We start from the raw sequence: 15,379 nt of genomic DNA, 5'->3' as shown, positions 1-15,379 counted from the left end.
CCCCATGGCGCCAGCGGTCAGGCCCCACCCAGGGTCCAGTGCAGACCCAGGGAGGCCAGGCCCCCAGAGGTCTCCGGGTCTGTGAGAGCGCCTTGGCTCCCGAATCCTCAGCGACTCAGTCAGTCATCGAGGAAGGGAAAGCGTGTTCTCGGAGCTAATGACCCCTGTCCTCAAGAGCCCGCCACGACTTGGAGGCTGGTCCTCCACAGCCCTGGACACTTGTTTTTGTCTGAGGCAGGTGGGAAAGACCCGTCAGAGAGCACAGAGCTTCTGAGGGCAGTGGGAACAGCGGGCGTCGGACAGTGACTCATATAAACCAGGCTTCACCGCGCCCGAGAGCCGCAGGACAGTGTGGCCAAGCTGCAGGGCCCGCCAGGGGCACCTCACACACTCCAGACACCAGCGGAGGGCCACGCACGCCACGGCAGCAGGAGTCTAAAGACTGCGACAAGACACCTCCCGTGGACGGCGACAGAAAGTGAGTCGGCTCTTACGAATGGCGTCTTGTTGGCGCTCAGCCGGGTTCTGGCTACGAAGCCTCAGATATTCACTAGGGCCCTGGACTGCCGTTTCTCAAGTCAGAATCGCTCACACGCCAGCTCTGCACATTCTGCCACAGACATCCAACCTTGTGATTTTTATATAACATTTTCAGTGAATTCTTTGAAATGGAGACTTTTGGGGGTGAGGAAGTGCTCTGGATGGCACTCAGGGTGCTCTACCACAAGCGGCACCCCAGCCCAAGACTTTCAATTCCAACCCCCAAAAGCCAGAGTCCTTGGCCACAAAAGCTAGCTCTAAAGATCCACTTGTGAGGCCTTACTGAAACCCCCCCCCAGGCAGTCCTCCCTGCTGCGGCTCTCGGCCGAAGCCTGCTCCAGCTGGGGAGGGGTCCCGGCCTGCTCCAGTTGGGGAGGGGGTCACGGCCTGCTCCATCTGGGGAGGGGTCCCGGCTGCTGCCGCGGCCTCAGCAACACAGGCCGCACACCCACACCCGGGCCTCCACGTAGGAATCCCCGTCATTTAGAGATGGGGTCTATTCTCACCCCCAAAACAGGACCGACCCAAGTGCTGCTGACCCGGGGAACGGCCCCCTCTGTCCTGGGGCTGCCCTGTGCCCCGCGGATGCTGAGGACCCTCCCCGCCCTAAGAGAAGATCAAGAGCCCTGTCCACGAGGCGGCGGCTCCGTCTGTGCGCCCCGCTCCCGCTCGCTCTCAGAACCCACACTGATCAGCCGGCCGCCCTCAGCGCGGGGTCCCGGGGAGCCCAGGCCCTGCCCTGCCGCCCGGGGTGCGCGCTACCTGACTGGGTGCAGGACTTCATGTGCTCGGGCCAGTGGGCCTGCTGGCAGGGGTAGTCGCAGTAGCTGGTGTTCCAGCAGCAGTAGAAGATGGCCTCCTTCTTGCAGTGGGCACACCACTGCTTCTTCTTGGTCTCGTCCACCGCCTGCTGCTTCTCCAGCTCCAGCTGCTTCTTCACCTCGGCAATGAGCCGGTCCCGCTCCTGCTCCAGGCTCTGCCGCATCTCAGCCATGGTCAGCTCTGGGGGAGGGGGGGGGGGGCGCAGGCTGCATCACTGACCCCAGCTGGGCACAGGGTGTCTGCACCCCCACCCTCAGACAGGCAGGGGTGTAAACCCCGACTTGGAAAGGCCCCCACCAGCTGTGTGACTCTGGGCCCATAACACAGCCTCTCTGAGCCCAATCATCATCTGTAAACCGGGAATCCGCCATTCGGGCCTACAGAGCCACAGGTGACAGTGTCCCTGAGGTCCCCAGTATGGAGACAAGAGGAGACCAATGGTGATTCTCCACCCCACAGGACACCACAGGAATTCCTCAAACAAACCCTTCAAGTAATCATTAGCATAGACTTTGTTTCCCTATCAGACACTTACACAGCTTCTACTCTCTGCAGGTGTGGCTCGAAGCACTTAATTAATTTGTGGAACCCTTCTAATAATTCTGAGGGGTAAGGACTACCATTCCGCTCCTCTCCCAGAGAGGAAACGGGGTAGAGCAGGGCTGGGACTCAGGGGTGTGTCTTGTGGCCCTAGATCCGAGGCACCAGAGGAACTCTGGGGCTGATCACTGTGCTAAGGACAAGTGTCAGGTGACCCAGCAATGAGAGTTCCCTAGGTTTACATCAGGCCGTCAAGACCAGGTACTTCAGAAAATAAGTCCACCTGCAAACCATTTGCAAGTGACCTGGGTAGCAATAAAGGAAAATGAATCACTGTTCAATTCCTGAAATACTCTTTCTGAATTTTGAAAAATTTTCAGAAAAATTAATCCCTTATAAGGAAGGCAATCACAGCGGGGAGCCGGGGCGCAGGCCCGTGATCCCAGAGACTGGGGAGGCTGAGACAGGAGGATCCAAGTTTGAGGCTAGCTCAAGAATGTAGCAAGGCCCTCATCAATTTAAAAAGACCCTGTATCAAAAATTTAAAAATAAAAGGACAGGGCTGTGGCTCAGTGTTTGAGTTTAATCTCTAATACTCCAATAAGGGGCGGGGACAAAGAAAACCACCACTCGGTGGCAGATCTGAGCCTCCCAGCCACCCAACTGACACAGGGATTCAGGAGAGAGATGAATGTAGACTCCTCAAGGAGACACCACAAGCCACTGAGATTCAGAAGGCACAGCTGCAAGCCCTGGCCCACGCCCCGTGAAATGAGGGAAATATGCAAACCCAGGAAAACCTGGGGGAAACTGTGTAGCCCCACCCGGGCTCCCCGTCCAGCCCAGCTGTAAATGTCAGCTCCAGCCCAGGCCAGGGCTGCTCCCACTCTCGGGCAGCCTGTGCCCGCCCGTCCTGCATCACCCTGTCTCTGCCTCTGCCTGGCTTGTGCTGAAAGTCTTTTTGGCCATGTACCACGCGGGACCCGTCTCCTCTGGGAGCCCCGCTGACCCTTCTCAGGAGACATCTCCTGGGATTTAATCACTTTTCTCCGCGCTGGCTAAGGCGATTCCTAAAGCAGCCCCATGTGGGGGGTCTGTTGTATCCAGATTTCAAGTGAAGAGACTGAGGCACCAGCAAGTGACGGAGGAGTTGGAAGCTGAACCCCTGAAGTCGGTGACCGTCCTCGGTAGGTTAGCCTCAAAGGAAAGCAAGGTTCCCACCAGTGACCTCTCCAGATGAGCCTCCCCAGGGTTCAGTGTGTCTACCGCCTCAAGCACACACAAATGGCGCGTCCCACTGGCCCAGCATGGACTCTGTCCACTTCTGGGCCCAGCAGCCGGGACCCACCCAGGTTGTGCTTCATCTCGGAGAGCTCCTGCTGGTGCAGCCACTGCAGCTTCTCGATCTCGATCCTCAGCCTGCGGATCTGGAACGAGAAAAGCAGGTTCTGACAAGGCCCTGAGTGGGTCCAGCTGCTCCCCAGCAGGCCCCAAGAGCTCAGCCTCTCCTGACCGGAAGGGTCACAGGTGCCAGGGGGCTGACTCGGGCAGCCAGGCTGGGCGCTGACCTTCTCCCAGCACCTGTTGACCCAAATTCACGAGCAATGCTGGCTCTGAAGACCAGCGGAGCCCCAGGTTGACCCAAATTCACGAGCAATGCTGGCTCTGAAGACCAGCGGAGAGCACCACCTACCACGGAAAGACCCGGAACTAGAAAAAGCCACTTAGAGAGAAGGACCAAGTCCCCCAAACAAGACATCAAAAGTCTGGATAGAGGTGGGCACAGTGGCACAGCCTGTGATCCCAGAGGCTCAGGAAGCTGAGGCAGGAGGATGGCAAGTTCAAGGCCAGCCTTGACAACTAAGCAACACCCTGTCTCAAAGTAAACGGAAAGGCTGGGGTGAAGCTCAGTGTCAGAGCACCACTGGGTTCAATCCCCAGCACCCCAAAAATAATTTTTAAAAATTTGCATTTTTGTCTAAGAAAATTAAATAAAGGTAGCTGTGACTTTTCACCTAATAAAACATCCTGGTGGAATCCATGATTATTCATCTGAAATTCCAAAGCCCAACATCTTTGAAATGAAAGGGTATCTTGGGGGGAGGAGGATAACCAGGATTTGGACCATATTGATTTAATGGGAAAAGTAAGCTTGGACTGAATTGATCTGAGGGTTTTAGTCATCAAGCGGTTTGGTCACACATGACAATGCCAATGTGGACTCACTTTGGTTGTCACAAGTGAGGATCACTACTGACACCTAGTGGCTAGACGCCAGTGGTGCTGTGAAGGTCAGTCCCCAGCACAAAGTCACAGGGGCTGAGGTTGAAAACTTCTGATTTACCCTCCGAGGGTGAACCACCTCATTTCAGTGCCAAAACCTCATGTCTAGTGGGCGGGGAGGGGGCTGGATATCACCCTCCAAAATGGGAAAAGAGGTGCGGCCCCCATCTGACCAGGGTTTCAGGTGAGACACTAGGAACCCGCTCACCCCCAACCACAGGTGGGTTCTTAAAAGGAATTCCTAAACCCACTCCTCCTGACCCTTTACGTTCACACAGTTTTCCTTCAGAAACTGCCAGGTCCCCCCTTCTTGTCTGAGCAAAGCCAAGAACCCTGTCAGAGGCTGTGCATGGGACCCCCACCTCCATCCTCACCCCTCAGGACTCCGGACACCCTGCCACCTGCACTTCACCTGGTGACCTGGCCACACGCTGTCCCGGCCACACAGCCAGCAGCGCGTTCTCCAGGTCTATCGGCCAGAGAGGGAATTGTGCAAACTGCACTAGAGAGTCCCTTTCCCAGGGGACAGTTGATGCTTCAGCAGAAGTCTGAGGCTTCCCTGGGTCACCTGAGCATTTCTGAATGCAAATGCGTACATCACGACTGCAGAGGCCCAGGCCCACGGACAGACCACGGCGCGGATGCGACACGAAGCGGAAGGACGGGTCTCCGGTCTCACCCACAGACTAACTCCGGCTCGGAGGGGGCTATTCGTCACACCTGGCCAAGGGGCACAGCTGCTGGCCGGGCATCGGGGAGGAAGTAGCCCGCCCACCCCTCAGACGGCAGGGGCCGTGGCCACGGATGCAGGCCCGGGGGCCGGGCAGCCATGCACCACGGCACCCTTAGAGCAGCCTCTAAGGTCCCGGGCCAGTAAGGAGTCCTGTCACCTCTGACCTCAGCGATTGTGCTTCCTGTCGTGTTCTTGGAAAGGTCGTTGTATATTTCTGTCATCGTCCCTTTTATGGCATCCATCATCTGAAAGATAAGGAAAGACCATCCAGTCACCATCGGCGGCTGCTCCAGGCCACAGAACTAACACGACATGGAGAAGGCCGCCGTGACCGTGTCCCTCCCAGTCACTGGTCCTCCTGCCCTGGAGACTAGTCCACACTCTCATGCTACTTCTGCACCCGCAGACTGAGCCGGAGAGGCCCAACCGGCCCACGGGTGGGTGCTGCCTCACACGGCAGGTTTGAGGGAGAGGGGGTCTCGTGGCTGTTGTCGGGGTCTCACTCCCTCTCTCTCAGGGCTTGGAATGAAATCCAGCGGCTCGCGCATAGCAGGCAAGTGCTCGACCACTGACTTCCACCCCAGCCCTGATCGATTCTCCTTTTAAAAACACGTTTACTAGGGAAGCTGAGGCAGGAGGATCACAGGTTAAAGGCCAGAGAGTGAGGCCCTGTGTCAAATTTTTTTAAAAATAAAGAGGCTCAGTAGTAAAGTGCCCCTGTATTCAATTCAATCCCGAGAGAGAGGGGAAAGAAAGGGAGAGAGAGAGAGAGAGAGAGAGAGAGAGAGAGAGAGAGAGAGAGAGAGAGAGAGAGAATATCCACAACATACCATGTAAACTGTATATTGCAATTTTATTAAAATGTAAATTTATTCATTTTTAACATTTTTAAGTGTTGCCAGACCTTTATTTGGTTTATTTATTTGCAGTATTGAGAATCAAACCCAGCGCCTCACACATGTCAGGCCACACCCCCAGCCCCTAATGCAGTGGTTTTTAGGGACTGAGTGGCCAGGGTCATAGCTCAGTGACACGATAGTCCACAGCATGTTTAACAGGCACAAGGGCCTGGGTTCAGTCCCCAGAGCACGCTCAAACATGCACACAATGGCTTTTAAAATATTTGAAGTGACTCACTCATCACTATAAATCAATTCCAGAACATTTTCATTATGCCCCAAAGAACGCCCGCTCCCCATTAGTCTCCACCCTCCAATGTCCCCATCCTGCACCTCCCAGGTCTCTGACAACCCTGGCCCTTTTCTGGTACTAGAGGCTGAACCCAGTCAGGGGCACTGTCCCTCCGAGCTCACCCCCAGTCCACTTTATTTCTTATATTGAGGCAGGGTCTCACTAAGTAGCCCCCTCGGGCCTCAGACCTGTGCTCCTCCCGCCTTGGCCTCACATTGCCGCGGTCACAGGCGTGCCCAGCTGTCCATCAAACCCCACCTGCCCTCTCCCCTACAGGTTGGCTTGTTCCAACCCTTTCCTGTAGATGAACTTTGCACCACGCAGGCCCCGGTGCTGGCTCGAGGCCTGCCCACCTGCAACGTCTCATTCCTCTGCCGCTGCCAGGTGGACTTGGCCATTCGCCATTTTAATGCCCTCAGCCCGGGCACTGCCTGCTACTTCATTCCCATCCTCTTTCCCTTTAACGAGTCTCTCCAGGCACCGGTCAGCCTGTGAAACCAGCCAGGGCATTGTGGCAGCCACCCAGAGACGTGCTGACCAACTGTGTCTGGGGGAAGACCTTCTCTCCTCCTTCCCCGCCACAGGGGCCAGCAGGGGTCAGGAGCGAGGTCTGTCAGGCCTGCTCTGACCGCGGCCAGTCTCTCCTGGGCTTTCCCAAGCTCCAGCTCAGAGGGAAGGCGGGACAAAGGACACCCTGCCTCCAATGCCTCTGTCTGGCCATAGTTTCCTCACCTTCCCTGGAACAAGGCCAGGTGCCAACAGAGCGCCCGGCGGGGTGTGCACAAGGGACTGGGAAAACCAGGCCAAGGCCGCCCCGGGCCTGCCCACCAGTGGGGAGGTGGCCATAAAGGAAGGCCTGTTCGAATTCCGTTTTGCACAAAAACAAATCCGTGTAGGGACGCAACTGCATGAGAGCTGGCGGGCCCCAAGAGAGGAACCCCAATTCACCCCAAAATGGGAGTCAAATGAGTGGAATATCTGTTGCGAGTCCCGCCCTCTGCAGGCTGCCGCCAGGGTACGCACTTTCTGCTGGGCGTGGTTCCCAGGGGGTCTTTCTTCACGGACCCCCGGACTCTGCTGTCAGGCACGTCCACAGAAAGCCCTGGACCAAACGGCCTCATGAGAAAACGCGGGGCAGTGGGGAAACTCAATACCCGCGAAGGCAACGCTGACTTTGCATTTTACAGATGGATTGTGGAGTGACTTCCACACCCACTTCCAAACACAGCCCCGACCTCGGAATTAATAAGGAAGGCATTTCTGCCAAGACACAGAAACCCGGGCCTCCAAGGTCAGGTCACCTCAGAGAGAGAAGAGTTCATCAGGAACACCCCACCCCCACCCCCAAAGTGACCCTGTTGGTTCTTTTCAATGGAAACAGGTCCTGCCTCAGGGGAAAGGGGACCGCAGGGGGCGGGGGAAGGCCCACGGCCACAGGAGCCGGGAACATGGGCTTAGTGTCAGTGACAAGCCTGACCACCGGCCGGCCTCAGTTTACCTATCTGTAATCAGCTGGGACCCGATCACAGGAGGGGGACAGCAGGGACAAATGCACATTGAAATACACACAGACAACACCAGACACCACCTTACGTCGATCCTCAAAACACGTCCCCATCAGCCTCTTCCAACCCCCCAGAGCCGTCAGCAAGAGAGGCTCCCGGGGGTGGGGGCCGCCACACCCCCGTCAGTCTCCCTCCAGGTCCAAGCCTTGACACAAACAGTATCTGGTGACATTAAGCTTCATTTACTTAGGTTTTTAAACTGAATGGATTTAAATAATAGGAATTAAGTTTAAATAAAAATATTAACTCAAAACTGGCTCAGGCCATGAACAGGCCAGAAAACCATCGCGAGTGGCACGTGGCTGACCCTGGAATCCTCCCTGTTCAGAACCTCGGGGGCCCTGAAGCCCTGGGTCAGCTGTCCTCGGCTCCAGCACTCAAGGAAAGCCTGTCCTTCGTGAGCAGCCTGAATGCCAAAGGGGACTGCAGCGCCTGGTGGATTTTATGGGCTGGTTTTAGGATCTAAGCCTTCCTGGCGTGAGACTGAGTCCGCCCTGCAATACCCTGCCGAGAACGGACTTCAGAGCCAGGGCGGATCTGGGCCGGGAGCAACAGGGTCCTCTGCCCGGGGGCCCCCCGCCGCAGCCCACCCGGCGCCCACCACTCACTTTGCTCGTGTACTTGGCGATGTCGGCGGCGACGTCGGCCGAGGCGGTGGCGATGGGCAGGTCGGCGCTGACGGACGACGCCAGGGTGCTTGTGCAGCCCGAGCTGCTGATCAGGGGGGATGGCTGCGTGCTGGTCACCAGGGTGATGGTGGACGTGGACGGGCTCTGCGTGACCTCCTTCTGCTGGACAGCTAGGAGAAGAAAGGGTCCTGGTCACCCCAGAAACATAGGCAGGGCTGTCCCAGCACAACGCTGTGGTGACAAGTGCAGCCCAGCCCTTGACACACCCTGTGGGCTTTTCTACTCTACAGTGACCAAAGGAGCCAGGCTGGGTCCCAACCCCAGGAGAAACACTTGAGCAAACATGAACCACCTGAGAGCTGAAGGTTGTGAGGCAGCCCTGGTACCCGAGTGCCCGGGGCAGACGCCAGGTGCCCAAGGAACCCCAGCTGGTTCCGACCTGCAACAGGGCTCTGAGGGGGCTCTGTCTTCCGGCCCCACACCACCCTGGACAACCCAGCCCTTCTACCCCCATACTGTCCGACTCTCCTGAGCCCCCACTTCACCCTCCTTGCTCCCTCAACCTACCTACAGGCCCCAAACCTCCACACAGGTCAAAGCAGAGGTCAGTTCACCTGGACTCCCTGTCTAGCACACCAGTGTATGACTGATTACACCTTAACTAATGGTGCGGGAGTGCCCAGCTGATTCAGGTGTGTCTTACCACCTTAACTAGTGCTGCAAACATGCCATCGGTCTTTGTGTCACTTTATTTTGATAGAGACAATTGGAAAGCCGAGGACCATAATGTCCACCAGTCTTTCTGGCAGCACCAAGCCTCCCCTGGGGAAGGACCATCTGCTCACGGGTAGGAAGACAAGACGCACTCATCCTCATCTCCAGCAACCTAGATCCAGCTCTGTCCCAACAACTGTTCTTTTTTGTACCAGGGATTGAACTCAGGGACACTGGGCCACTAAACCACATCCCCAGACTTATTTGGTATTTTATTTAGGGACAGGGTCTCACTGAGTTGCTTAGCGCCTCGCCTTTGCTGAGGCTGGCTTTGAACTCCCGATCCTCCTGCCTCAGCCTCCCGAGCTGCTGGGATTACAGGTGTGGGCCACCGTGCCCAGCTCCAACCACGTTTTAAGCACTAGGTCACTTCAACTGTCTTCCAATTGACCTCTCCAGTTTTCCTCCTTCCTCTCCCGTTCCCCAATCTTAGGGTTACATGAGGCTCCTCTGAGGTCCAGCGAACTTTTACCTTGCATCCTGCTGCTAATCAGAAGCCTGCTCACCAGGGTGCACTCACTAGGAGACTTTCAATCAGGGGCCCCACCTTCCAGGATCTGGAGGAGGTTCCCCGAGGAACCAGATGTACCCCAGCCTCACCAACCTGGGCAAACTGACCCTGGGCAGATCAGCCCTCTGTGTGCCCTGACGTCAGCTGCAGATGGAGCGTCCTGCTTTCTGGTGGGAGTTTCAATTCTGCAACTTCAGCAAGCAGTTCCTGCCGCTGGCCTATCTCATGGGTGTGGCAAATCCCTGGTTTTTAGAGTAAGCTTTGCTGTCAACCTCTTACACCTGACCGTACTCTTCCCAAAACAAGGCCAAGGGCTTTGCTCATGTGCCCATGGAAACACTACACAAAGGTACAACTTTCTTTGCAGCACTGCTTATGGCACAAAAAAAAATGGAAGTAACCTAAGCCCACCGAGAAGAAAATGCTTTACATAAACTAGGGAATACTACGCAGCAGTCCAAAAGAAGAAGGCAGGGCCGTATGCTGGGACACAGGCAGACCTCGAAACATGCTGATGGGTGGGGAAAAAAAGCAAGTATGGTACCATTTTTATGTCTTAAAAAAGAAAAAAAGGGGAAAATAAGTACTTTTATGGTGTCGTGTGTGTGTGGGGGTGGGGGGGTGTGTAGATACTTGTGCGTACATGCATAGGAAAGGGTTTTAGGTGACTGGTCGTGGCTACCCAGGAAGGAAGGACAATGAAATGGAAGGTGAACGGGACAACACTCAACAAAATTCTCTATAAACATCCTGTCCCCTTTCTGAGGAGAAGAGAGGCATGTATCACCTTAAAAAAAAGTTGATTTTTTTTTTTAAGTGAAAAAGTGAGTTGCAAACCAACTTCAAAAAAAAATAACACCAAATGGAACGTGCGAGGCCCTCAGGACACGATGGCCGGGACACAAACGGGAGGGAAAAATAAAACGGCAATGGAGTTTGTCCTGTCCATGTGGCAACGGGAGTGGGCGCCACGCAGAGCAGAAGGGGGCTGTACCTTTCACAGCCTGTCTGGTCTGATATCTCGTCCCCTGGGAAGACTGAGGCTGCTGCTGCTGGCTGTGCTGCTGCTGCTGCTGCTGCTGACGCTGCATCTTCTGCATGTGCCACTTTTGGGAGGACGTTTGAAACTTACTTGATGAGTTCCACACGACCCGCTGCACGGCCGGGGCAGTCTCCTTCGGTAAGAGCGGCCTCTGCTTTTTCACCGGGCTTCCTGTGACGGCCGGGGCCGGCGCGGTGACCGTGACGGTGGACGTCGTGCTGGTGGTGGCCGGGACGCTGGCCACGGGGGTTTGGGAGGAGGAGCGGGTGGGCACCGGCGTCTCGGGGGGAGACTGGCTGCCGGAAGTCGTGGACGGCGGCGCTTTACCGACGACTACAGCCAGGGCGTGGAGACAGACAGACAAACAGAGCAGGTTGGACTCGGTTCCGGCAGGGACCTGCCTTGAGTTCTGGGCAAAACCCACCAAAGCCAGGGGTGCCCAGGGAGGTCCGCACCAGGCGCCCACCTTCCATCTCTCCTCCACTGAGCCCAGCTGGCATCCAGACCCAAGCCATGACCCCTGGGGGTCAGGAGGTGAACACGAAGCAGTGGGCGACAGAATCCCTGCAAGTGCTTGTCCGAGAAAGGACTCACTCCAGAGGGGCAGGGGAAGCCCTTCAGCTAGGGATCCCCTAACACCCGCACCCCAAGAACCAGAGGGCCTCTCCTCTGCCAAGCACTGAGCAGCACGGAGCCACCACCCAGGAAGAACAGCCCCCTCTGTCTCTTCCATCCCCTCCAGGACAACGTCCCAGGGAGGTGCCGACACTAACAGGTACTCTGCCCCACCCACGCACGGCCAGGACCTCCCCAGCACCGTCACTCTGCGAGGTTTAGCTCTGGACGTCTGCCCGCCCCGCCCGGCCGTCCCGTGTCCACGCACACAGTCCAGGCTCTCCTAGTGTGTGGTGGTCAAGTGGAACGTGTTCACGTCTTTTAAAATGAGTTTCTTTTAATAAAAATATTGTCAACAACTACACAGGCAGGACTTGAGAATTACAAAAACCGGGCACGTGAAGGCCTGAGGTGGCGCCCGCTGCCCTGCGGTCTTCCTGCAGGCAGAGCGAGGACAGAGGGAGGACAGAGGGAGGAGCCCGGGCCACGACAGGGCCACCGTGGTAAGGAGACAGCGGGCCAGGAGCACTGAGAGAGCAGGGAGCTCGTTCAGCCAGGGGGTTGGTCATGGCCACCGAAGTCCCAACCGTGGATTAGGTGGACTTGGCCCCAAGAGGCCATCAGGGAACACATGCAAACACGGGTGCGGGTCCACCGCCCCTGACCTCAGACTCCGTGCTGCCTGGACACCAAACTCCTCATATGAAACACGAGAGCGTGATGCAGGGAGGACGGTCAGGACGCCGTGGGGTTTAGGAAGCTGAGGGACAGCAGCTGGTAGACTGGGGGCAGGCCTGGGGCAGCCCTCCTGCTTCCCTGGAGGGGAGCATTCAGCCGGCTGCTGGGCATCAGCCCAAGTGGGGCTGGGCGGGGTCTCTTCCTGCAATGAGGGGTCCTTCCTGGGTGACCTACGAGTACTGGACACAGCCCCTGCCCCTTCCAGGTACACAGGAGGCATTCACCTGGGCTCTACTGAGAGCCGGGCAGAGGCCTGGCACAGCCGGGCTCCCACCTGCAGAAGCGCATTCATTCAACGCCTCCCTCTCTGCCAACGACAAAATGTGTGCATCGCTGGGCGCTGTGGCCTGCGTGCCCCTGCCAAGGGCAATGCCAGAGGGTCACTCCCTCCTGATTTACAAGGGCAAACTCACAGCTGTGCGGTGGGGCAGTTGCTCTGCAAGGGTCACGCTGCTCTTCCTTCAGGAAAAGGGGTGGGGAGCCCCAAAAGTCTCCCGCCTCCAGCTCCCCACGTTATCATTTAGGCAAATTTTAATTTCTAGGGTATTCTGATGACTGGTGGGGAGGAATCTCAAGGAAACTTCACTGGCTAGAAATCTGAAGTATAATATAATCACCCAAAATTCATCCCAAAAGGGTGAAGCCCTTAAAGGGCCGGCACCCCGGGAGCTGCCCATTCAAATTCCCTGACATATTCCAGAACCTGCCACCCTGCATTAGCATCCCCGTGGGGAAGGGTGACAGGACTCCCGGGCGCAGCAGGGAGCAGGGGTCTTTAGGGGCTCCCTTTGCTTCTGATCAGAGCGTTTCTGCTCTGAAGGTACCTACTCCACCACACGCTGCACTCCATGCCGAGGGTGAGCGGGAGTCCCCCCGGCACCGTCCCAAACGCCCTTCCCCTCAACTGAGCACAAGCAAAGGCACTTGGTGGGGACCCTGCCCCACTGCAGAGCCCAAGACTGAGCCTTCGAGACCCGAACCACCATGAGACTCTGGATTTAAGATCATTTGGTTTTTCCTAATCGCCAAGAAGCTGCCAACTGAACTGGGTTCTAGAATCTTCTGCTCAATCATCCAGCATCTACTCAGGGGCTCCAGGAGAAGTTTCCTGGAGACATCAGCATGAGGAAAAGCTCTATTTTTTTCAACAACTGGATTCATTTTGAGTTTTTGGAGAGTGTGAGCTCTTTTAAGGATCTCTTCCTTTTTTGCTTTCAGGGCCAGGAAGCTCAGAGCCCAACTCTAAGCGCTGATAGCACGTGCTTTTGCCTAAAACTGTTGCCCAGTTATTCTACCTTCATTTCCCTTTTACACTGACTGCTCTATTTTCTTTCTGTTTCATGGTTATGCATTCTTGTCAATCTGCTGCAAATCCTGTCTGGAAGAGGAAGGGGGCATTGAACGAATCAAAAGGCCTGTTCCAGAAAGAACAGAACAGTCTGAATGTGCCTCAGGAGTCCTGTACCACCTACACCCGAATCACACTTCCACCATCCTCACGGAACAAATGCCGCTGCCCGTGTTCTCTGCAACCATAAAGAGCAGCCTCTCAGAGCTCAACGCCTGACGTCACTGTTTTTCAGAAGCATCTATGAATCTCTGAGATGGCCAGGGCCGGTCGGCCTGCCTTCTCTGTGCTGCATCTCCTTTCCCTCTCCCCTCCTGCACGCTTCCGAGACATCCTGTTCTCCCTTCCTGAGCGGCGGGATACCCTCTCTCCCCACTAACAACTGAGACTCCACAGCAGCAAGACCTGCACACACACTGAGACCTTGCTTCAAGCCACCAGGCTGGGGATATTCAAAGGACACAGGCCCACATCCTACTCAATGGTTTGGATAAGAAGTTAGCAGCTGTCAGAAGTAAGGCAGAGTCAAAAATTAAACCTGGCTATGCTTGAAGTTACCCACAAAGCACATAAGGCTTTATGGCTGTGACCTCTAATCTGTCCTCAGGCAACATTTCTCCAGGGACCCTTGATTAATTCTTCAGTCCCTTCCGTGGGCATGCTGGGCTCCACCCACCACCCATTTGCCAAGTCAGCTGGAAAATGTGCTGACGGCTTTGTCGGGGCAAGAACACCCTCCGACTCATTCCCAAGCTCCTGCTAGAGGGCTTTCCTGCGGAGACAGGGTGCTCTGTGAAGTGTCCTGCCCTCCAGGGACTCCTAACAGCCAACACCAGAAGGTCCTGTCGCCACCTAGTGGTAGAGGCCAGGATGCTCCTTGACACCCTCCACTTGGCCAAGCGTCACTAGTGCCAGCCCTGGGCTCGGGTCAGCTAAATGAACAGGACGGACAAAGCAGGTGGCATGTCACCAGACACTGCCCCTTACCAAACAGTTTCACATTCTCGTAAGAAAATGTACCTGGTAATGCCTGAGGAGCATGAGGGACAGACAGGAAGCTGGACTAAGGAGGACCTTTGACTGAGCCTGGTCAGAGGTCGACATGTCAACAAACACTTCAGGGACATGAGTGAGCCTGTTGGAAAAGCAGTGGCTTAGGCTAAAGAGGACTTCACTAAACCAACTACCGTTTCCTAAGTGCCTCCTTGCTGGGCTCCCAAGCCATCATGGTGGGCACTGAGCAGGCCAAGGTCGGGGGCCGACACCTAAGCCCTGGTCCTGTTCTGTCCTCAGCCACAAGGCCGTCCAGCTTTCCTCGCTGCCCGGTGCTGGGGGCCCATGGCTTCTGCCAACACATGGGCCGGGGCGTGGCAAGCCCAGGGAGAACCTGCAGACGGACACAGGGACTTACCGTCCTGCTTGGGAGGCGGCTCTTTGGGGTCCTTCTTGTTCTTCCGGCCCTCTCTCCCAGGATGGTCGTCTCCCAAGTCTATGACAAGTTCACTCTCTGAATCCGAGTCCAGGCCCAAGTGCACCGTCGGGGAATCCGTCTCATCTTTGCCCTTCAGTTTGTCCTTGGCGGGATGCGGGGACGGCTTCGCTCTCTCAGCAGAGTCCCTCTCGGGCTCGGGGCTGGCCTTGGCGGCCACGGGCTCTGCTTTCTCGCCCACTGGAGACGCGCTCTTCGGCTCCTCGGGGACCTCCGCGGGGTTGGCGGGCTTGGGCTTTTTTTTGGCAGCGGGTGGCTCCTTGTCCAGCGCGCTGCCGTCCTTGTCCTCCGCGTCTTCCGGCTCGTTCTTGGACTTCTGCTCGTCCTCACTGAGGTACTCGCTGTCGCTGCTCTCCGACTTCTCGGAATCCTCCGAGTCGCTGTGCTCCACGGCCGTGTACACGTCCTCCGAGATTTCATTGATGCCTAAATTCAAGAGAGAAAACCCAGGCTGAGGCGCAGTCACGGGAAGTGCCGATGGTGCCCATGCCAAAGGCCGGAGGGACAAAAACACACTCAAATCGCATCACACTGGCGCGGGGGACGGGAGGAAATGGAA

General features: G+C 56.4%; 1 protein-coding gene across 8 annotated transcripts in view; it reads right to left on the bottom strand.

Annotated features, from left to right (window-relative positions):
• Zmynd8 (zinc finger MYND-type containing 8) overlaps positions 1-15,379 on the bottom strand; it is a 97,447-nt gene that overhangs the window by 9,126 nt on the left and 72,942 nt on the right. For 6 of the 8 annotated variants that reach the window (XM_077799386.1, XM_077799389.1, XM_077799391.1 and 3 more), the window contains 6 exons: positions 14,743-15,246; positions 10,583-10,963; positions 8,283-8,473; positions 5,083-5,163; positions 3,251-3,329; positions 1,303-1,542 (listed from right to left, as the gene is read on the bottom strand). In XM_077799386.1, the coding sequence (XP_077655512.1) occupies positions 1,303-1,542; positions 3,251-3,329; positions 5,083-5,163; positions 8,283-8,473; positions 10,583-10,963; positions 14,743-15,246 (1,476 nt within the window). The remainder of the gene's footprint in view (positions 1-1,302; positions 1,543-3,250; positions 3,330-5,082; positions 5,164-8,282; positions 8,474-10,582; positions 10,964-14,742; positions 15,247-15,379) is intronic. The other 2 variants (XM_077799392.1, XM_077799393.1) reach the window with 1 other exon arrangement.

Source organism: Urocitellus parryii, chromosome 6 (assembly GCF_045843805.1).
Source record: "Urocitellus parryii isolate mUroPar1 chromosome 6, mUroPar1.hap1, whole genome shotgun sequence".
NCBI lineage: Eukaryota > Metazoa > Chordata > Mammalia > Rodentia > Sciuridae > Urocitellus > Urocitellus parryii.
The sequence above is the reverse complement of the archived record's forward strand: the minus strand, read 5'-3'. Positions and strand labels throughout refer to the sequence as shown.